This window comes from Lipomyces chichibuensis (assembly GCF_038497645.1).
Source record: "Lipomyces chichibuensis strain CBS 12929 unplaced genomic scaffold V1513scaffold_16, whole genome shotgun sequence".
Lineage (NCBI taxonomy): Eukaryota > Fungi > Ascomycota > Lipomycetes > Lipomycetales > Lipomycetaceae > Lipomyces > Lipomyces chichibuensis.
Window position 1 is genome coordinate 220353 of NW_027117468.1, and position 20080 is coordinate 240432.

General features: G+C 45.6%; 8 protein-coding genes across 8 annotated transcripts; 4 read left to right on the plus strand and 4 right to left on the minus strand.

Moving 5' to 3' along the window:
• Nucleotides 1-922: 922 nt before the first annotated feature.
• Nucleotides 923-3197, minus strand: V1513DRAFT_445082 (WD40-repeat-containing domain protein). The gene is made up of 2 exons (XM_066898061.1): nucleotides 2724-3197; nucleotides 923-2673 (listed from the first exon to the last, which is right to left on the minus strand). The coding sequence occupies exons 1-2, from the start codon at nucleotides 3009-3011 to the stop codon at nucleotides 1258-1260; spliced, it is 1704 nt and encodes a 567-aa protein (XP_066753535.1). The 5' UTR covers nucleotides 3012-3197; the 3' UTR covers nucleotides 923-1257.
• Nucleotides 3198-5217: 2020 nt separating this feature from the next.
• V1513DRAFT_400120 (Nse4 C-terminal-domain-containing protein) lies at nucleotides 5218-6789 on the plus strand. The gene is made up of 2 exons (XM_066895477.1): nucleotides 5218-6309; nucleotides 6363-6789. Exons 1-2 carry the CDS (start codon nucleotides 5283-5285, stop codon nucleotides 6587-6589), a joined length of 1254 nt encoding a protein of 417 aa, XP_066753536.1. The 5' UTR covers nucleotides 5218-5282; the 3' UTR covers nucleotides 6590-6789.
• A 1004-nt stretch (nucleotides 6790-7793) lies between these two features.
• V1513DRAFT_445093 (RTC4-like domain-containing protein) lies at nucleotides 7794-10088 on the minus strand. The gene has a single exon (XM_066898062.1). It carries the CDS (start codon nucleotides 9975-9977, stop codon nucleotides 7959-7961), a length of 2019 nt encoding a protein of 672 aa, XP_066753537.1. The 5' UTR covers nucleotides 9978-10088; the 3' UTR covers nucleotides 7794-7958.
• Nucleotides 10089-10405: 317 nt separating this feature from the next.
• Nucleotides 10406-11320, minus strand: V1513DRAFT_445097 (transmembrane proteins 14C-domain-containing protein). The gene is made up of 5 exons (XM_066898063.1): nucleotides 11258-11320; nucleotides 11088-11146; nucleotides 10932-10996; nucleotides 10820-10878; nucleotides 10406-10753 (listed from the first exon to the last, which is right to left on the minus strand). The coding sequence occupies exons 1-5, from the start codon at nucleotides 11258-11260 to the stop codon at nucleotides 10628-10630; spliced, it is 312 nt and encodes a 103-aa protein (XP_066753538.1). The 5' UTR covers nucleotides 11261-11320; the 3' UTR covers nucleotides 10406-10627.
• A 190-nt stretch (nucleotides 11321-11510) lies between these two features.
• V1513DRAFT_445099 (DAD family-domain-containing protein) lies at nucleotides 11511-12527 on the minus strand. The gene is made up of 4 exons (XM_066898064.1): nucleotides 12210-12527; nucleotides 12094-12151; nucleotides 11952-12015; nucleotides 11511-11879 (listed from the first exon to the last, which is right to left on the minus strand). The coding sequence occupies exons 1-4, from the start codon at nucleotides 12495-12497 to the stop codon at nucleotides 11813-11815; spliced, it is 477 nt and encodes a 158-aa protein (XP_066753539.1). The 5' UTR covers nucleotides 12498-12527; the 3' UTR covers nucleotides 11511-11812.
• A 495-nt stretch (nucleotides 12528-13022) lies between these two features.
• On the plus strand, nucleotides 13023-14463 carry V1513DRAFT_445105 (uncharacterized protein). The gene has a single exon (XM_066898065.1). The coding sequence runs from the start codon at nucleotides 13236-13238 to the stop codon at nucleotides 13962-13964; it is 729 nt and encodes a 242-aa protein (XP_066753540.1). The 5' UTR covers nucleotides 13023-13235; the 3' UTR covers nucleotides 13965-14463.
• Nucleotides 14464-14748: 285 nt separating this feature from the next.
• V1513DRAFT_445106 (uncharacterized protein) lies at nucleotides 14749-16686 on the plus strand. The gene is made up of 3 exons (XM_066898066.1): nucleotides 14749-15221; nucleotides 15289-15814; nucleotides 15871-16686. Exons 1-3 carry the CDS (start codon nucleotides 15033-15035, stop codon nucleotides 16575-16577), a joined length of 1422 nt encoding a protein of 473 aa, XP_066753541.1. The 5' UTR covers nucleotides 14749-15032; the 3' UTR covers nucleotides 16578-16686.
• A 272-nt stretch (nucleotides 16687-16958) lies between these two features.
• V1513DRAFT_400133 (uncharacterized protein) lies at nucleotides 16959-19906 on the plus strand. Its single transcript, XM_066895478.1, has 3 exons — nucleotides 16959-17824; nucleotides 17877-18114; nucleotides 18163-19906. Exons 1-3 carry the CDS (start codon nucleotides 17193-17195, stop codon nucleotides 19636-19638), a joined length of 2346 nt encoding a protein of 781 aa, XP_066753542.1. The 5' UTR covers nucleotides 16959-17192; the 3' UTR covers nucleotides 19639-19906.
• Nucleotides 19907-20080: the final 174 nt, after the last annotated feature.

A 20080-nucleotide genomic window follows, 5' to 3' on the forward strand; every position in this document is an offset into this window, starting at 1 on the left:
GGAAATGCGAGGCTAATAAGCTCTGTCATTAGACGCTAATGATCATTAGTGCGTCTGCACCGCGGTTTCGACGACGACGATAGGCGGAAAGCGGAACCCTAACTGGCCAGCGCGTTTCCAGATAACTACTTCGGCCAGTAGCTCGAGATCATCGCTCCATGGAACTATGAAAAGGGGAGATAACGCACATGGCATTCTTGCGCATCTGAGTGACTGAGTGACTGACTGTTTGCGATGCGCTCTGCAATTCCTAATCTAGCTGATCTGGTCCTGTATATGCCCAGATTTAACATCCTTCAGAACACCTCGCACTACTGCATCGTCCCGCAGCAACGTCCGATCATAAAGAAAAGCCTTATCGAAACCCTCTTGACGTGGCTAATCACGCTATGGACACGACAACAACAATTCGCCATTCCTTGACGTCTTTGAAGTAGATGAGCCCTGGACCATGACCGATAATAAATCCGCCTTCAGCCCCGACACCGCGGCAATCGATATAACAATCTCAACACTTGTCAATTAACGGCCCCACAATACTGTCCCGACTGCGCAAGTTCGACTAAGCCTCACTAAAGTCTGCGATTTCGGAGGCGCGTCAAGTGCAACCGCGACAGCCCCAGACCTTCGCTCGCGCAATCGAAGTCTGAGAGAACCGCGGACAATATCAGACAACTTCGCTCTTGGCTGAATCTACGAAATCGAAACCACCATTCTCTGAGCTCTGGTGCGATGAACTTGGCCGAGCCGAATACTTGTGGTGTGTGGGAACATTGTATGGACCTGCTGGCATTGTCTTTTTCAGGACTGCTTCAAGGTGTTGGAGATTCTACGGTCTATTGTTTTGGGATAACTGTCTTTGTTCTCGTCTCGACTTAATATTACCCAGACTCTAATTGAAATGTTGTATGATTAGAAAATACTGTATGGGATTTTTGTATTCATGCCGCAGAGAACTATATGCCAATATTTTCATTAATGACAAATGATATATATAAAACCAATCACAATGCTTGACAACCACATGCTTTTCATACCTTCTCCAACCCCCACCATTGCGATGTCACTCTTTGTACAATCCATGGGAAATAGTCAATAATAGTACACACCAAGCAAGCAACCACGCCCACACCTAACATAGACCCTTGAAATAACACATGCAAAAAAACCATGTTTGAACGAAACTTTTGAGAACTTGAGTAAAGTATTTACAGATGAAAAAATATGGCAGCCAAGGATACCCCTTCTATAATATCATCACGCGTAATGATTCAGCTTGAAGAGCCGAATCTTGCCGCCTTCGTTACCAGTAGCAAACATCTCGGATCCAGCGCTGAAGGCGCTCGACGTGACTTTGCCAAGTGGCGTTCCTGATGTCGGCCAGTTCTTGAATACCGTTCCAGAAGGAAGGTGCGCGAATCTGAACGCGTCTTTCTTCGCGCGAGAAGCGATGCCCAGAAGCTGCCCGTCATGCGAAAATTCAAGACCTGAAATCGATGTCACGAGCTGATCGAACGTGCAAAGAAGCTTGGGCTGGTCATCGTCTTTTTTCGTAATATCATAGACATTCACAATGCCGCTTTGGCTTCCCAAGGCAACCCAATTGTCCGTTGCAGAAAGCGTTGTAATGCCCATGCCCCCATAATCCGCCCATCGCGAGATATATCGTCGCTCAGATGTACTCCACTCCCATATCTCACCAGCAGAGTTCGCAATTGTCATGCTTCCGCCATCGTGACTCCACACAAAGTCGGCAACGTGGCCACCTTCGATTTTGGCCCCTGATATCCACTGTCCGGTGTTCGCGTCAAGCAGGTTGATCCATCCGCCTGACCCAATTAATCCAATGAACCGCCCGCATGGCGACAGCTTGAACCGTTCCATGCTGTGCTGATGACGTTCATGACCATACATCCGCGAAATCTTGTCCACACTGCCGGATTCAAGGTCCCAGACGTAAAAATATCGACGACGACCGCCTGCAAACGCGCGTCGTCCGTCAACGTGGAAGTGGGCAGTCTGAACTGGCGACGAACGAATGTGAAGGGACGTGGCAAGCGGATTAACTTTACCGTCGACATTGTAGATTCGAAGAGTTCTGTCGTAACCAGCTGACAAAAGCAAGGGAAGTGACGGGTGGAAAGAAAGCGTCTGAACAGCGGCTTGAGAGGGGGCTTGTTGATTCGCGTCACGAAGACGAGATATGTCGAGAATCGAAGACGGGAGTAACTTAGCCTTTGACTTTGATGTATACCGAGCTGTGCTTTGCAATAATGTCTTCAATGGATCAGTGGCCAGCATTCGCTCCTCGTCGTCCTCGGCCTCATAGTCGTCGCCTGACCCTGATTCAGAGGAGTTGGCCGACTGTTTCTTCCGCTTCTGGATAGATGGATTGGCCCAGTCTGGAACCGGATAGAGTCTTTGAAACTGAGAGCGCAGACGAGCAGTATACTCCTTGCCATTAATATAATCTTCTTCTTCGGCCGAGCGAAGTTTTCGAAGGCGATCTGTAGATGCAAGCGAAATACTCAGCTGCTCGTCGTCACTGTCAATCCAGGCAGCTGGTGGACCACGTTCCTCCTTACGGTTGCGAGTGGTCGTTGTCGCCATCGACACATCCTGAGAAACAATCGCAGATATAGCCTGATCGTTGATCCCATCGACGACAAAGAGCTTGTTATTATTAGCAAATAATATAAATCTTCAGTATAATCGCAAAATACCTCGTCATCATGGAGGTTTTCAAAGGTCGTAACAACTTCGTCTTCCTCCGGAAACTCTTCCGAATCCGCAGATTCATCAGGCCCTTCATCAAATTCAGGTTCGACAACCTCCTTCAACCCATCCTCAAAACCTTCTAAATCACCAAAGACGGCACGTTCAAGCGCAAGCTCAACTTCGTCTTTAGGCTTGCTGGACGGCTCGTTCTTCTGCTTCTTTGGCGGCGACGCCATGGGCGAGATCCCACCGCTCGGTTTAGCTGGCGCGGATTTCGACAGCTTTTTTGGCATTTAGCGAGTGATCTGCACTTAATATCAAGTACCTGCAGGTCAGTCCGAAAGAGAAAGCAGAAAATATAATTCACTATGTGGAAACAACGAAAAATGAAGAATGGAAAATCAATATAAGGCGTCGACGTTAGTGCTCTGCTACGTTGAACTGCGCAAACTTTTTGGTGGAAGTTGTGCGGCGCGCTTCGCCGTGCCTGTTGAAATTTTTTTTTTTTTTTTTTTTTTGCTCCCGTTGTCCCTAAGGATAACTGTTCGCGGCAGCTTGGCCTGCTCCCAGCAGAAATGACAGTCGTCCGTTTATTAACTTTATTCTTCAGGAATGCTACTGCGTCTTGTTTGTATTGCTTGAAAAGATTTGTGAGTTGACGTGCAGCCGATGAACTCATTAACTGCTGGTCACTCTTCGCACGCTTAACCTTGACCAGCCAGCCATATTCAGATTAAATCGGATTATACAAACGAGGTATCACTGTTTATTGTTCAGTCGCTTAATTAGTTGCAGTAGTGCTTTGACAGTTATTCCGCGGTAGTAGCAAAGTCAAGCCAAATGAAATGCGAGTCTTCACAAGGCGAAGGCCCGTTATCTTGGTTCCCAAAGCGTTATACAACAATACAACCAATGTAGCTAATAATATTGATAACGCCATGGCAGATTGATGGAAGTGGGTAGAGCAACTACGCCGACGCTAACAACGGTCCAACAGTATACAAGGACGTAGCTTATACCTAATAATAACTCCCCTTGGGTTATAAGTAAATGGCCGCCGAACAGAGACATGAAATTGGTTGTAGTATGTGTTTGTTTATCAATTATTATGGTAACACGACACTAATAAAATATGATACGGCGCTTCATCTGGTTCAAGATCCACGCAGCCTCTTCCATCTCGCGATTAACGGGAGACCTCCTATGTTGGGGAATCGTTTCTTCGTCTGAAGTATACTCTGTCTCTGTCTCTGAATCTGTCTTCGTCTTGAGATGGGTATATCTTAAAACAACCATTTTTGAGATCTCAGGCACCACAAATTGCTTTGGTGGTGTGTTGATGGCCATTGTTCGTGTCTTCGGTTCCATTTTCGTGCTAAAATTCGTTTGGTCAACTTTCGAGGTATGGTTGGTCGGTTTCGAGTCAAGCGTAAGCTTGACAACCGAAATTTTTAGACATTCACTGACATCATTATCGCTGATTCTCTTGGGCGGCGAGCGTGCACGGGTCGATCGTCTAGTGGGTGCTGTCGACATGTCCTGGTTCTTGCCAGAGGGCATCGATGAAGTCATCTTACGGCTGAGTAAGCGCTATGATTGTTCGAAGACTGATGAACGAGGTTGGTGAGATAACGAAGCAAATGCCGCTGGACTGGTTATTGAAGCTTTTATAGTCGTGGTTTCCTTGTTCAACTGGTTCGTGAATTTGCGCCGTTGTTGAAAGGCTTGATAGTCAGGTGCTATTACTCAACAAGGACCTGAAATTGACTAGCATGAAGTAGTTAGCTGTTTTTAGGAAGGAATGGCTAGTACAGCGCCTGAAAATGACGAGGTCGTCGGTTTCAGTATTGACGTCCATCTAGCCCGGCCCGACCGCAATTCGCGCGATTTTCTTCGAACTGTTTGAAATGCGCCAACCATTTATGAGCTGTTTGGGCGCACTATACTTGACGACGAGAGACTTTATGATGTGTCTATTATATGCACAATCATCTGTGTTTTATTAACCAGCCTCGGAATTGGAGACATCAACCGCCCAGCAAACTCGATAGGGACCAAAGATAGGGAGGCAATCCATGACGAATTCTGTTATGCGTCGGCTCAATAAGAACGTGTTACTACTAGCTACTTTCTACAATAGCGACATCTAATTACAAATATCCCGGTTTCGTGTTATCAACACGACTTAATAGCGATGTGGGCACGGCAGCGGTGGTGACTTATATTGCGGTTCGAGCAGATAAATGGCATCAATTTGACCATAATCTCCACTACACCACTTGTTTTCTTAACAGCAAATAATAGACTCATACATTTTAGGTCAGCGGTCAGATGCTCGATGTGAATTAGATAGCGTGATGAAAAAATGTATATAATTTTTAGTTAGACTGCTTAAGAATTTACAAAGTCCATTCACTGCAACAGCGAAATTTTGGGTAGTGTGTAAGAGAAATAAAGTTTGCGATTTGCGTTCGCGGTGCCTCCTCTGCGCGTCGATGGCAAGTCCTTCAAAACGGAATCTCGATCGCGTAGCAGGCGTAACGTCAACAAACTACCATCCGATCATGCCACCCGCACGGGAGCCCATCAGCCCGTCATCATCCACTGGTCCTTCTTCTCCGTCTGAGAAAGAAAAGATGGCATCCCGGAGCCGACGACGCGAGCACACTCAGACAGAGACGCCAAGTGATGACGACGAACGCGTCGCGCGCGCGAATGGGCCGAGTAGAGAGGTGGCGCAAAAGCCCTCTCAGAAACGGAAGGCTACACATATTGGAGTCGATAATACTAGTAGTAAGGTGCAGAAGGGTTCGCAGGGCTACGACGCGAACCAGCCTGTCTCCGAAAGACGACAACTTCGGCAAGATTATCGCAAACTTACGAAACAGACTGTGGAGTCACGACAAACATATTTGAAGCAGGGCGATCCTGGAATAACGAAGACAGTTAACGCAGCAAATGATTTGTACAAACGAGTCAAACAGACACACGAGGCTGTATTGGATTCGAGCCTACTGGTTATTACTGGTGAGATGGCCTACCAGAAAGTCCGCAATTTCAAGCTCGGCTCGTCTGTGGATTTTGACTTGGATGATTTTGTTATCAGAGTGAAGAAGTTTTTGTACGGTGACAGAGATCGGAGCGAAAATGGCGCGGAGGATTCAGAAGACGATGTCGATGGATTTGCAGAGGAGGAGACGGAAGCATGGGCAAAGCTGGGCAAGCTGGCGTCTGGCGTCTTACTACGCCCAGCGACACACGAGTTTCTTGCAGCACATGCGGAGCCACGCGCTCCTAGAGCGCCTGCTCAACGCACTCAAGGACTAGGACTCAGTCGCAACAAGGCTGATCTTGTGCGACCAGAGGTTATCCAAGAAAGTAGCATTGTTCGCCAGGAGAATAATACCTCCACTAGTGTCATTATGGTCAAGACGGTCATGGAGATGTTGCAGCGACCGGTTAACGCGTTCGAGTTGATTTTGAACCCGGAGAGCTTTTCCCAGTCAGTGGAGAACATGTTCTATTTGTCTTTCTTGCTTCGCGATGGTATTGTCAGTCTTGACGAAGACGAGAACGGCGTTCTTATGGCCTGTAAGTTGCAGTTTGTAAATACGGATGAACGAGCTAATGCAGATTTGCAATAGCACTGATTGAAATGCCTGATGAAAACGATCCTGAGTACCGGCAGAAAGTTGAAGATATCAGACGCCGCCGAGATGAGGGCCAGAAACAGACAGTGTTCGAGCTCGACTACGAGAGTTGGAGAGTGCTTATTGAGGCATTCGATATCAAACGCAGTCATATCCCAACCCGTCCGACTCTTCCATCTGTTACAAACAGCTCTGGAGCTGGGTCTCTGTGGTACGGCTAACTGCATGCGATTCTCGCTCTCAGATTGAAAAGATGATATGGGAGTATTGGTTAGTTTTCATTGTTGTCTTATTTCCGTAGTTGTATTATTATGAATGTCGGATAATTTGTAGATTATTTAGATTTTTACCGACTATGTACACTAGATTGGTTGATATTAGGTTTGCCTTTCTTTGACAAAATAGTACCCGCATTGAAGAAAAGCACTGGGACATAATGTCCACGTAAGACCCTCTGAACTCGTTACTGTCAACAGTTAACCGATTGACATGTGAACTAGAGGAGCCAGTTAAATTTACCATGTCTGCGAAAGCTTTCATAAATATATCTATGTATCCGCACGTAATACGAAGCCGTGTGTGATCCGCGTCAGTGACGACAGACTGAAGTTGGAACTGACGGCGCAGTTTTCAAAGAGAAGTTGATAAACACGTCCAAATCGAGGAATTTCAGACATTAGTCCGCCGTCTGCTAGCTGAGGTGAGACGGACAGATTATTGAACTTGGTAAACTTGGGTAACAAGACCATCATATTGTGAATGTCAAGAAGAGACCAATGTACTCTCTGCATTTCGCAGACGTTTATCCTTAGGTCTTCTCCAGCTGCAGAGGCCACATGGGTGATCACGTTGCCAGCGAGCCAACCATATCCTCTCTACATGCGACCTGTGGTCGGCATGTATGGGGGAGACCTTGTTTCCCATATCCGATCACACCGAAGTTAAGGGGTTCCAATTCCAACAAAAATCTTTACGGCAACTAAGCCAAATAACAGTTTCGGCTGCTTGTGGCTTCGCAATGCCTAGCATCAACCGCCGGCAAAGGCTATGAGCCATACCAACGTCGGCCATATGAGCAACAGATAGCTTAACTAACTTGCTCAGCTCCTCGAAAGACTAGATGTCCCTGCACCACAGAGCAGTTTTTTGCAAACGCTTCCTTCGCTCCCCAATAAGCACACGCCCTATAGCATCTCGATCACATCCTTTCTGCACATGGTTAATATCTGCGAGCACGACCGCCACATGCACTTCTCCAGAACACATGGCTTCATTTAATTGATCTGCAACGACCTCGCCGAAAATGTGCGGCTCTCGGCGGGTTAGGGACCGCATTAGCCCAAAGAAAGCAATCAGCGGTGATATCTTTTTATCTTTTTTTAAAAGGACGTAGGTAAGCACTCAAGTATTGATTCGCGTCGAAATATTCAGATCAACGGCAGCTACATATGAGTTTTGACCGTCGAGAAGCGGTAAAGCCTACCGTTAAAAGTTTTCTCTTAAGTCTGGAAGGAATCTAGCTTACAAAAAAATACCATAGTAACCGTCATGCAAAATGCCATTATGCTATTCGCAAAGATATTGATACAGTCATGTTTGTTTTTGTAAATCAAACATCTTTAAAAAATCCACCGACGCCGCAACCACATTATCTGTTTTCGCTAGATCATCTTCATATGCTGCTGCTGCTGGTGTCACCACAGGTGGAGAAGCAGCTTTTATCAGCGAAACTGACGATGGAATTTCTGTCACCGACTTGGGAGACAATGGTGCTGTAGTCTTCTTGACGTCGTCGACATGCTTCTTTTTACGCTCGGGATTCTTCTTGTTCAACTTGTCTTTGTCTTTATCTCCCTTTTTCTTTCTTTTCGATTGTTTGTTGGCTTTAGACTGATCTTCAACCTGATCGTCATCCGATTGGTCAGCCACATCGCGTTCATGTCCAAAGACAACACGGCCGTATTCTATGCTCTCCTGCCGGATCTTTTCAGCCTCCTCTTCGTCGACATTTTGGTCTTCCATGATCAACCGGATAGCTAGTTCCGGCACCAGCACAGCCGAGGCATACCCAGTTATCGAAACATTTGTAATCCATCGATTCCGTCGAGACGCTCGTCTGATTGCACTTTCACTGCTACGCAATGCCACACGTAATAACACACTATTACCTTTCAATCCGTAATATCCCGGCAATAAATCTCCAAGGCCATCCTCCATTTGTCCAAGAGCGTCCATGCGACGACCTCCAAGGGCAAGTGCACCAGCTTTAGCTTTTTCGTGAAATATTGACGGCCGACCTTCGTTGATAATATCAGAGAGGATTGCCACATACTTTTCGGCGCGCTCAGCAAGAATGCCTTCGTCCAATTCAGTAGGGTAATTTTTTCCTTTCGAGTCCGCTAAGGTAGACTCCCGTCGATGGCTGATACAAATCGCGTATGACCGCCGTAATGAATCCGGGACAACTTTGAATCGATCGCGCACGGCCTCGGAGACCTCCACTCCGCACATCGGACAGGTCCGGAGTTGAATTTTGTCGTCAAAATTACGTATGGCTTGCTCATGTTCATTCACACAATACTTCATTTCGATAGCCTCTATTGCTGCTAATTGTGACGATGCCGGTGATGATGTCAAGTAATTATTGTCGTCGATAGCTCCGTCTGGAATAGTAATATCCACCACCTTCTGGACCTTCTGGACCTTCTGGTTGACTTCGTTGATCATTGTTGTTGATGCTTCCATCAGCTGTTTAAATAGATCCAGCTGGATACCCGGCTTTTCGGGGCTAGCCAGCTGCGAGCTCATATCCGACACTTGAGCCGTTGATAACTCGTCAGGACTTGAGCCAGCTCCCGGATTTCGCCGCATTTGTGTTGGCGTCTCGTCTTGCTCGTTGTCGCTCACCTCGATAGACGCACCATGTCCCCGAATATGTCTTGTCTTTCTAAACTTCTTGTATGTCCGCAATGTAGTACCGAGTTCGACTTGGCTCGATGTCGGTCGTGTTTGATCCGGTCCTGGGGACAAACGCTGTGAGCTCTGTGAGGGCTGCGACCCGCCCTGAGATGATTGCCGACTCCATGACGTTCTCAACGGTCCAGTTCCACCTGACTGCCATTCGGACGTACGAATAACTTTATTTGGATTTTGCAGCGCAGACTGAATCATCTCGTTAAATGGTACCGCTCGGGTAGACGAAAACGACGATGACTGCGGCGGGGACGCAGACAAGAAATTGCTGAGAGTTGCCGCAGACATGGCCTGTGGCGCCGATTGGACCATTGTCGGTGTCTTCTGGCGCTTGACCCGGCTACCACGAACTTCATCCTCGCTCTCATGGTTCGTCACGTCGAGATATTGCAATAGCCGTTTCGGTGAGCTTCGCGGATGCGATATATCGCGGCTGCCGGTACCTCGGTGCATACTATCTGCATACTTCGTACTGAATCTCTTATCGTCTCGTATCCGCGGTGGTGATCGTGGCGGTTTATATCGATCGCTGCTCTCGCGCTGCGATTGACTGGGCCGGTCAGAATCTATCTGGCGAGTCCCGGTTGAGAATGAGTTTAGTGACGATTGCGTAGTGCGTGACATCGCGCATGACATTGCCGCGAATTGACAATAGCGGATGCCAATATTGCGTTAAGCAATCGAAATTGCTCGTATATATGTCGAGCTGCTAGTGCCTCTGACGCGTAACACTTCGTTGGCATACTTCGTGGAACATAGGTTAGTAGTAGGGCTAGGGCGCGGAGAGTGTCGACGCGACGGTCACGCGTTCGCTCACCTAGTTCTTACATAATCTTGCTCTATGGCGAAGAGTACGTCAAGATACAATAACATATGCCTAAACCAACTCAATTACCTGCGCTAAATTAATCGGAATTCATGAGTATATTACAATTCTGTAGATTGCGCGCATACATTTCTGACAAGCATACAAAATGCTCGCGTGTCCCAGGAAATCACAGTTACTGAGATTCCGCAACCGCGATTCCAGCGGTGTCGCACTTTTACGCAGTATTTTGCATTCATTAGCAGAGAATGATTACCAGACTTATTTTACTACTTATATACAAAAAGGGGAGACATAATGCCACTTGGAATAACTCCGAAGGCCCAACTTACATTTGCTATATAACACAAAAACCAGCTTGGAGCAGTACTACACGTTACTGGTCCAGCAACGAACTTCATATGCAATTACCAAGAGTCAAACGGCCAAGAACAATGTCACGGCACGCAATGGCGGTTCATTACAAGTAAAAGTCGCTATATTTCTTCCCATAGTAAGCGGACGCTGTCAGTCCAAGAATGGTCAATCCAACAGGGACTGCTTTCCTAAGTCGAATTGCACGCGGAGCACTGGCGCCAATTAAGAGCTATAGTCGAGTTAGGACCTTATTTCTTGCAATCTAAATGGTCGACAGTAATGAAGGTATTGTTACCAAAGAGGCGGCCAGAGCGGTGTGAATGCCATACTCCTTATTCTGCTTCAAGAGGTAGCCTACAATGATTAATTAAACCAAAAATGTGAAAAGCAAGTAATTTATCTCATACCACTGATTCCAAAAAGTATGCCAACGCCGACACCACCGATAAGAGAAGGAACAGATTTCCGACGGCTGCATTAGGACTCGTGTTTAGCAATGGTCGACCATATGCTACACAGTAACAAACTGCGTGATAGTGCGCTTCAGAATAATACACACTTACGCATAGCCGGCAATTCCACCGATGCTACAGAGGGCGGCCAAAGTAAACGCGGGGTGCTCCTATAATACTTGATTAGATGACAATTGGCTATTAAAGATAACGAAGCGGTTCGACTCAACAGCAACATCCAGAAGACTAAGACGATGGCTGTAGTAACATTACGTGCTTACCATTAGTGAGTTGGACTTTTTTGATAGTATAATAATTCGAGTCGTAACCGATATGATAATGCCTCTGATATCAAAGGCGAATGCTGACGGCCCCCTTTAATAGTGCAAACTCTAATTTGTGATAGAATGACATCACAACATTATCGATGATTGAATGTTCGCGAACTGGCTGAATATCTGCGATTAATGGGAAGAACGGAATAGCAAATTGCAGTTAATTCAGATATCTCTGAGTGCCACTTGAACAAAGAACCGCTTCTTATCTTGTATTATGATAGCAGTCTTCGGTTATCTTACATCAATCCCGTAATTTCACAATCAGCGAGCAATTACTATAGACGCAATAAGGCAGCAACACTAGCGGCGTGCTTATAATTACAATTGTAGCATTCTTGGGTTTTAACTTGAATAAAGTATTGAACATTGAACCCAACAAGATTGTAACTTTTAACATAAATAATGATGACAATATACAATGGCCCCAACTTCCACTAATTCTATCCCATGTATTATACGAACAGTTTCCGATTAGCATCCTTGACGAAAGTATTGCATTTAATTGATGAAATTGTAGGCGAAAAAGTGGAGGATCAAGCTACCGAAGATGAAGTCCGCGAATGCCCTGCGTTGCAAACATTAGTAGTAGCTCCATAGACCATAGATCCGTTTCTCAACGAAAGAAACGTATTTGTACCGTTCTGGTGTAACTTTTTCGAATTGACTGCTGTTATTGGGATTTGCTTGCATCCGGAGCGAAGCTAGAATTGAACACGTCAGCGCCATGTGTCCCAATTGATCACTGCATTAACCATTTCAATTTTAGCCCAGCAACGCACCTGTGAGAACAAATTGGCCTACAGTGATACTGAATCCAGAAAGGAAGGCATTGAATGGCTATATTTATCTTCGTCAATAGTGTCCACGGAGAATAACAGGGATCAGGATAACTCACGTAATTTCCGACCAATATGCAATATACGAACTGAATAAGTCCAACTGCTACTAGAAACACCATAAATGCGTCAACTAGCTTCAGCTTCCTAGGAGTATCTGTAACATAGGAATTCCAAGCTTGGTAGACAATTGCTGATGTGTCTGCCGCCGTAGGGAGAGCTGGGATCCTTGACGCGGCGGAAGTTGAGGCACCGGATGTTGCCGGTGATTCGGTCGCCAGTGAAGGTGAAGAAGATACAGCGCCAGTCTTAGCAACTGCTTGACGCGGTGTTCTCTTTGGTGCCATGGTTTCTGTCTAAAGGACTAGATCACGTTTAGTGACTTCGAGTATGATCTATTGAACGCGGCTGCATTTTGACCTCATCAGCCCCTAACCCTCATATACTTCAGCCCTAACCTTTAGCATGCACGAGCAGCCTTAAACGGAGAGGAAAAATTCACGTCTTCCGCAAGGGCAAAGTCAAATTTTGACTTTGCTTCTCGAATTGAATTTTGAGTTTTACCTTTCAATCAAACGGCGATTCCGATTGACCTGTAAGATTCGGAATTTTTTTTTTTAGATTTTGCCAAAATGTAATATAAGTTTTCTCCGTTTTCTACAGAAAGATGGGATCGTGTGGTGCTTAGTCCTAACAACAATTGCGTGAGCTTTTGTTACGCTAGAGATGAGCTCGCGTATATAGTGATTGTTCGCTGTAGGCCGGTCAATAAATTGTCGTTATATAGCTGAAGGAGCCCCTAATATTTAATAAAGTTCCGAAGGATTGGTACTTCGATGTGATGAAGCCATGTTGTGGGGTAAATGTGGGGTCAGCTCGCACGCGTTTGGTTTACGTTGGGACAGCCATACCGCGTGCCGGCCGTTGACGCTCTTGTTATTTGTCGATCAACCGCGTCCCGTTTTCCAAAAGAAAAATAAAAAAATAATTGCTGCGATTGCCGGCGATGACACTGACTTGTGAGCATGCCATAAATTCTGGCATTGTGCCTGAATTACAGGTCGGTGACCGGTAAATACATCAGCATGCCTTCATTCGACGATCTACCGCTTGATATTAATGAGCTCATTCTCCAGCATGCAAATGTGCTTACTGCGCCTTCGGGACTTCCGCGGATGCATGCGTTTGTGAATTACACGAGAGATGTTAGATTCAAGTATTCAGATTACTCCCTGCTGAGTCGAACATGGCGAGACCTTATTCAACGCGAGTTATTCCGTTATCCAGTGTTGGTTATGGACCTTGACCCGACAGCCCAGAGAGTATTAGGCCTGCGTGCAAATCTAGAGAAGGCTGAAAGAATATACAGAGAGAATCCAGAGCTGGCAAGATATTCACAGGGTGCGGACGTGAAATTTGTTCCTACGGGTGTAGCTGATCCTGCAGCCATCCGGAACCTATTTTACCGAGTGTGGGTGTTGTTGAGGCAGCTCGCAATGTCGTCATCAAGGAGTATGCTGAATAGTGAAGAATTTTACGGAATTGAGTATATTTTCAAGATCAGATTTATCACTGTAAACGATTACAGTTCCGACGTCAAGCCTCTTCTCGCGAAGGTTGATTGTCCAAAGGAATTCTCCTTGCCAGAAATCGGAGTCCCGATTCGACTGAAATTCAACGATAGTTTTGAATCACAGGATTTAATGACTCTGGACATGATGATGGCAATGCTGAACGGTGTCCCTAAGTTGAAAGAGCTGACGATGGGCTGTAACGTATTTCACGTTTCAGGCAATAATCTCGTTCCTCTTTAATTGCTCTCTCAGTTTTTATTAATATGGTGACGATAGGGGTGCCTCAGCGAGCTGCAGTATTGAAACCCATCATTCGGTGGTAACGTATCCCTATCCCAACTTCAGGGTATAGTTAGATCATAGGCGGATTTCCTCAACGTCGAACTTTGTAGTCATACCAACTTCAATGTGGTCGTCTGAATGATCACTTATGTCGAATACTTCAAAGAGATATCTTTGCTTTAGTGTCCACATGCGCAGGAGTTTTTTGTGGGTCAATATAGATAACTTGATCGGATTTCTCGACGAGTCAATAAGCAGACGATGTCGATATGAGAACGAAACGGCAATTCGGCCCGATTGATGATGTATTATATGAACTTCAGAACTCGTGACACGCGTGGAAAGCCATATTACTGACTGCTCGAAATATTTCAGGATGACGAAATAGAATAGGAAAAGGATCGTTTATGTCTAGCCGAACGGTATGTAGCCGAGAATAGAAAGGCTTGATTGCCACTTACGTCTACCAAAATTTGGATGTTACAAGTTGAGAACATCCACCTCGTAACAAATATAGGTCACGACTTATCGTGGCGATTGTAGGATATCTTCTGTCATCACTGAATATTGGTGGTGCTTGGAGTAAGGTCGTTCAAAGATTACACAGCATACGGTAGTTTTCGAAAAACAGAACAGAAAATGCGAAACTTTACAGCGATGAGCAGCGGTTGAATAAACCTAAACCGGACGCTCAAGGAGTCCCGCTGATAGGGATCAGATAAAAACCCTTCGGGACGCGTATGCCGTACACGCGCCAATTACTCTCTAAATCAACAGAACCCTTCGACTTCTATACTGCTTCGAATATAATCGCACTCGCCTTTGGGAAACAACCAGACGACCACTATATTGCTCAGGAACCTTATCTAAACGCCGATTAACCTTCCTACACTTCATTCACTGTGTAGCGACTATTTTCGATTTTGTCTGCAGTAATTTTAGTATACTCTCCAATTGTGGATACTGCTGGGTACTGGACAAGACAGTATACTCGCAGGTCATCCGACTTGACAAACAAAGTGTATCATGAGGTCTTTCGTACACGATTGGTGGCGGCCAGGGATTGGCCTATTAGCTTTGTGTATGCTATTGTTATGGTCTATTGAAGCTGAAGCGAAGGATCCAAACGGGGCTCATTCGGAATTTTTTGACCCTAAGTATAAGCCAGTAGTGGATACAGTTGCTACACCAATAGGACATCCTGGATTATTTGCTGTGAGTAATGTTGCAACGATGTGAGTTTGAAATAAGGGTGAAACTAATACATTCTTGCGATTTCCAGTTTACTGGTAGGTGGCACAGATTCCGCGAGGTGTTCAAGGCATCCGTATGGCCGGGTACTTACTTGACTGTTTTGTCATTTGGAAGTCATTGCACATTTCTACTTAGGCCACATATACAAGAATGGACAAACCTTACATACACTGTTTCTGTTGACGGTGGTCCCCAGTTTGAGGTTTGGAACGCTGTCAACGTTTCTGACACGAAGGCCGGCCCTATTTTGCTGCGGATCAACACTACGAATGCGTCAGCGAGTGGGCAGTCTGCTTCTGATTTTGAAATGTCCCGTGAACCGCATGTAGTTAAAATTGCGTCTTCTCGACGTACGTCGCCGTTGTCTGTTCAAGGATTTTATATGCCCACCGTGATTGTTAGGCAAGACCCTACCTGGGTCAACTATCAGAAGGCATTGCCCTACGTGGAATTTATTGGGGGTCCTGCCCATACTGAGCAATCTTTCGCTATGAATAGCGCCGAGTGGGCTGCATCTGAGAGCCTACATTTCCGTCACAGTCATATTACTACTGGTAAGCATTATGACACAAAGCTCGGGCTATGAATGAATTGTGTTAACGCTTTCCAGATGATTGCTTGTCGAGGAACTGTACGTCTCAATTTGGCTCACTTTCCCAACAATACCGTCTCCTCAACCCGATTCATCGTGACCATTACTATAGACGCGGCTTACCACATTCTGGCTTATTCGCCTTCAACGAATCGCCGATAGTACAGATGAGTACTCCGGACTATGTTATCTTTAACGTTGGAGACAAAGACTCAGAGGAACAAGTTCCAGCAATGCATTTTACGGATGATCTATATGAACTTCTCAAGTTCGTGCGACTTAGAGCACATCCAGATGCCTACATTTTTGTCCTACTTAAGAAGGGCAGGTATTTTCGTGAGACGAAAGACGTTGTTGATCATTTGAGAGACCCAAAGATAAAAGTGGCTCCATATCCATCGTCTACGGATGCTCGTGGATGGACGAGATTTTTGCAGAAACACATTCTACCTTTGGCACCAACTTCGTCACGCTTTGGAAATGCATTGGTCACATTGAAAGATGCGGCGATTCTAACCAATAGTACTTTTGCCGTAGTGGATGCTGATACCAGTGTGATAGCCAGGTTTGTCGTACCGGGTGCATTAATGCTGGGAATTGCAAGTTTGCTTTTTTTGCGCCATGGATTGAAATCAATTTTATTGGTAGTGCTTACAAAGACCGGCATAGTTCATTCAGTCACCAATGGTAAAAGAAATAAACTGGGAAAGAATGCATGGGATTAATATGGCGACCCTAAGATTAGGGAAGCAGTTGATTATTTGTATAATACACGCAAGGAATGCGCTATGTTTTGGGATAAAATTAATAGATATCAAATAAGCTCGTTGATAAGATGAGGCGTTAACACACCTATTCGGTAATCTGGTCGTCTGGGAATATGGTATGATATGATATGACTGAAGATTTCCACCTTCACGTGACCGACAATATGGGATTAGGGCAATTCGTAATTAAACTTTTGAGAGCTGCGTCGGCACAAGGTATCCGTTGGAGGGGAAACTAGCCGCAAACAGCTAGTCATTTTTTAGTGTTGTTTACATACTTCTCTAAGAGGAATTGGCTTATACGCATGACATCTACGTCCGTCTGTCCCCATACCGTCATATCGATCCCAATCTCAAATCCGACTAAACTATTTCATACCTTGCTGTCTCAAGAACTCCTAGTGCAATACACCAAAGCCAATTTAGTTCGGAAGAGAATACTCGCAATTATCTTAATCAGGTGTTACCCCTGTTGTTTTGTAAACAAACCGTGTTACAGTTCAACAGTTCCCGCTCATATCTTCAGCGATCATTCTATGCGACCGCGAACTGGACGACGATCCACGTAACAGCATGGCGTCGCCGTCTCGAGCATTATTAAGATATTCGAAGTCTGATTACCCAAAATTGCCTTTCGCTAGTTCAGGGTCGTTGCTATCGTCCATTCCTCTGCCTTCCGCGGATGTGAGTGACGAAGCGCTGGCGAGCTTTCTTCACCAGATTGAGACTGCTAGAGCATGTTTTGAAGAGCTTCGAGTGCAGCATGATATTCGATTGGTAGCGGCGGATGCCGAAGGTCTAGTTTTAGTTGAAAAGCAGTTTGCTAAATTGAAAAGCCATCTCGACTTTCTACAACTGCGAACGAGTGACGGCAACCATACGCACGGTATTGGCAAGGATATTTTATCAGTTGTTTATGTAATTGAGAATAGCTTGCGAAAGAGCAGGGAGCAGGTCGATATCGCGCTTGAGTGGAGTGAACTTCACGATTCCGTCATGGCTGATCTCGAAAGCGTCATGAAAGAAAGTCAAATACTTTTAGCGGAACTCCAGCAATGTCAACGAACACATGATATTATCGAAGAAGATAGGTTAGAGGATGCCTTAGATGTTGACATGTTGATGACTTCGTTGAAGCAGAGTCCTGTCCCTGGACATGGGAAGCTCATCAATTTGAGAGATACAGACGAAATTCAAAACTCAAAGTATGTACGCGTTATAGTGTCATGCGGAATCGAATGCCGACGTTTATGCTAGGTTGTGTTATCTCTGCAAGAAGATGCAGCCTCTTCGTGTCAGTCTTGACCTTCTAGATGCAAAGATGGGAGACATGATTCCACGACTTGTACCTTTCCCCGACGCGCATCAAGATTTAGTCACAAGGCGTGCAGCATTGGATACTAAGTGGAAAAAACTCTCATTTGATGCTGATAAGATTAAAAGAGAGATGGGCGAAGATAGATGGACTGGCATGCTGGCTGAAGCTTGCAACCAGGTATGGAATAATTAACTAAAATAGACCAAGTGCTAATAGGTGGCATAGGCGCGGAAACTGATGACTGAAATTGACCATGTCATGAATGACCTCGAAGATGTGCATGAGAACGGCCACGATGATATCACGATCAAAAGACACAAGGAGTTATATGAGCAGAAAGCTGGAAAGATAGTTCCTGAGATACTCAAAATTTTGGGACTGCTCTCCCGGGCTATGGAGGACAAACTGACAATTAACGGAGACATTAAAAGAGAGCATTTGCATTTCACCAATTTTTGGAACAATCTCGACGAGCGCATGCGAGGCTTTGATGAGAAGTATGACTTAGATGTAAGGACGAAAGTCGGATTAACGGGGGGTCGCGAATCTAGATCCTCTATGAGGTCATTTGTATCTTCCAATTGTGCATATGTGGTTGAGCTCAATTTCAGAGGCAGTCGCAGCCGATCACGCACGTCGGCTCATTCCAATACGGAATCTAATTCACCGGGATATTTGTCGCCATCGTCATCTCCATTTGACGAGGAGCCTCACCTACAGACTCCGACTGTTGCCAGGAAGGCAAAGGAGAATGACTTATGCACGCCTCACCAGACTCGACCACTGCAGTCCTCAAGTTTATCCATACGGTCTGTGTCACCGGGACAACTGCGTTCGCTGAAAGCACCACCATCCGCTATTCCCATCCGAAAACGACCTTCTATCACGCCAGAGTTGTTCACCGAACCATCATCTTTGACAAGGGCTCGAACGCCTTCTACCGGACATCAGAATACTAAACGCCGGGTGTCGTGTATACCTCAACCGAAGTTTACGACTTTGGAAGTTGACATTCCCCCGATCCCTGCTATTCCTCCATCGACGGCGTCTCAACACCAGAAATTGCATGAACTAGGACGCACGGCTAGCATGGTTGACCCTACGACGCCAACCAGGAAGCAGAGTCAGGTATTTTCTAATTCGGTGCGCACAGCAAAGGCAGAAAAGGAGAAGACAATAATGTCTGTGAGTCAGTCTGCTAAGAGGCCTCTTATTTCCGCTCCTACAAGTACTAGTAAAATTGCAAAAGCGACCACTACCTTGCCAAAATCACGTACTCCGGCTCATACATCTCAGAGGACCCCAAAGATTCGGACAGTGTCGTCCAGAGATCCGTTCGGACCTCCTTCTATTGCCACGCTCAATCATCATGTTAGCACGCCAAATCTGTCCTCATTAGCAAAGAAACCGTCACGAGCGAATCTGATTGCCCAGGACGGTAAAGCTTCCGTCCCTCCCGTGCCAGCCTTTCCACCTCAGACTCCGCTGAAAACGGCAGCAAAGGCTTACAAGATCCCGACCGGCTTGTCACCGGACTCTCAGCAGAAGTATTACATCAAATACGGATCTCCCACTACAGTAGATGCTACGGGATCGGCTGAAGATGCTCATATTTTGGCTGAATCTGCTGGAAATTCTACCAAGAAGACTTCTGTGCGGAAAAGTATGGGCACCGTGAAGGAGAAGCCGAGATGGCGATAAATACTATCTGGCACCAAGGCTCAGTCATTTGGTGGTCATTATTCCACTTTATTAATTTTAATAGGGGTGTTTATTCAGCTATTTTGGAGTTTACCTTTTGGGCGGTATTGTGGTTGCATTTCTTTTATTTTGACGACGTTCATGACCCCGTTTTCTTTCATGACAAAAATTCTTTGGATCTTTCAAAATGCATGAAATTGTTTCTTTGGATGGCCAATCAATTTTGGCGAATAAGTTTTGTTTAATTGATAGAAATCTAACATTTTACCTGTAATACGCGTGCGATAGATTGCTCTGAATCCATGAATAATGAAGCTGGCTGTAAACACCAGCTGGATCAATTAATATGACGACGATCGCAGTTGATGTCTAATGGATTGACCGACATCGAAAACCGACATTAAGCGGGATTGTTATGATTGGTCCGGATCGCACTGAGGTG

Excerpts from the sequence above, each read along its gene's own strand:
- V1513DRAFT_445082 (XM_066898061.1), bottom strand. The coding sequence starts at position 3,011 with ATGCCAAAAAAGCTGTCGAAATCCGCGCCAGCTAAACCGAGCGGTGGG. Across the intron at positions 2,674-2,723 it reads AAAACCTCCATGATGACGAG|CTCTTTGTCGTCGATGGGAT; the intron begins GTATTTTGCGAT and ends AATAATAACAAG.
- V1513DRAFT_400120 (XM_066895477.1), top strand. The coding sequence starts at position 5,283 with ATGCCACCCGCACGGGAGCCCATCAGCCCGTCATCATCCACTGGTCCT. Across the intron at positions 6,310-6,362 it reads GAACGGCGTTCTTATGGCCT|CACTGATTGAAATGCCTGAT; the intron begins GTAAGTTGCAGT and ends GATTTGCAATAG.
- V1513DRAFT_445093 (XM_066898062.1), bottom strand. The coding sequence starts at position 9,977 with ATGTCATGCGCGATGTCACGCACTACGCAATCGTCACTAAACTCATTC.
- V1513DRAFT_445097 (XM_066898063.1), bottom strand. Across the intron at positions 10,997-11,087 it reads GGTGGAATTGCCGGCTATGC|CCGTCGGAAATCTGTTCCTT; the intron begins GTAAGTGTGTAT and ends GTCCTAATGCAG. Across the intron at positions 10,754-10,819 it reads CCGCTCTGGCCGCCTCTTTG|CTCTTAATTGGCGCCAGTGC; the intron begins GTAACAATACCT and ends ACTCGACTATAG.
- V1513DRAFT_445099 (XM_066898064.1), bottom strand. The coding sequence starts at position 12,497 with ATGGCACCAAAGAGAACACCGCGTCAAGCAGTTGCTAAGACTGGCGCT. Across the intron at positions 12,016-12,093 it reads AGGCCAATTTGTTCTCACAG|CTTCGCTCCGGATGCAAGCA; the intron begins GTGCGTTGCTGG and ends GTTCAATTCTAG. Across the intron at positions 11,880-11,951 it reads GAAAAAGTTACACCAGAACG|GGCATTCGCGGACTTCATCT; the intron begins GTACAAATACGT and ends TTTGCAACGCAG.
- V1513DRAFT_445105 (XM_066898065.1), top strand. The coding sequence starts at position 13,236 with ATGCCTTCATTCGACGATCTACCGCTTGATATTAATGAGCTCATTCTC.
- V1513DRAFT_445106 (XM_066898066.1), top strand. The coding sequence starts at position 15,033 with ATGAGGTCTTTCGTACACGATTGGTGGCGGCCAGGGATTGGCCTATTA. Across the intron at positions 15,222-15,288 it reads GACATCCTGGATTATTTGCT|TTTACTGGTAGGTGGCACAG; the intron begins GTGAGTAATGTT and ends TGCGATTTCCAG. Across the intron at positions 15,815-15,870 it reads TCACAGTCATATTACTACTG|ATGATTGCTTGTCGAGGAAC; the intron begins GTAAGCATTATG and ends AACGCTTTCCAG.
- V1513DRAFT_400133 (XM_066895478.1), top strand. The coding sequence starts at position 17,193 with ATGGCGTCGCCGTCTCGAGCATTATTAAGATATTCGAAGTCTGATTAC. Across the intron at positions 17,825-17,876 it reads GACGAAATTCAAAACTCAAA|GTTGTGTTATCTCTGCAAGA; the intron begins GTATGTACGCGT and ends CGTTTATGCTAG. Across the intron at positions 18,115-18,162 it reads TGGCTGAAGCTTGCAACCAG|GCGCGGAAACTGATGACTGA; the intron begins GTATGGAATAAT and ends TAGGTGGCATAG.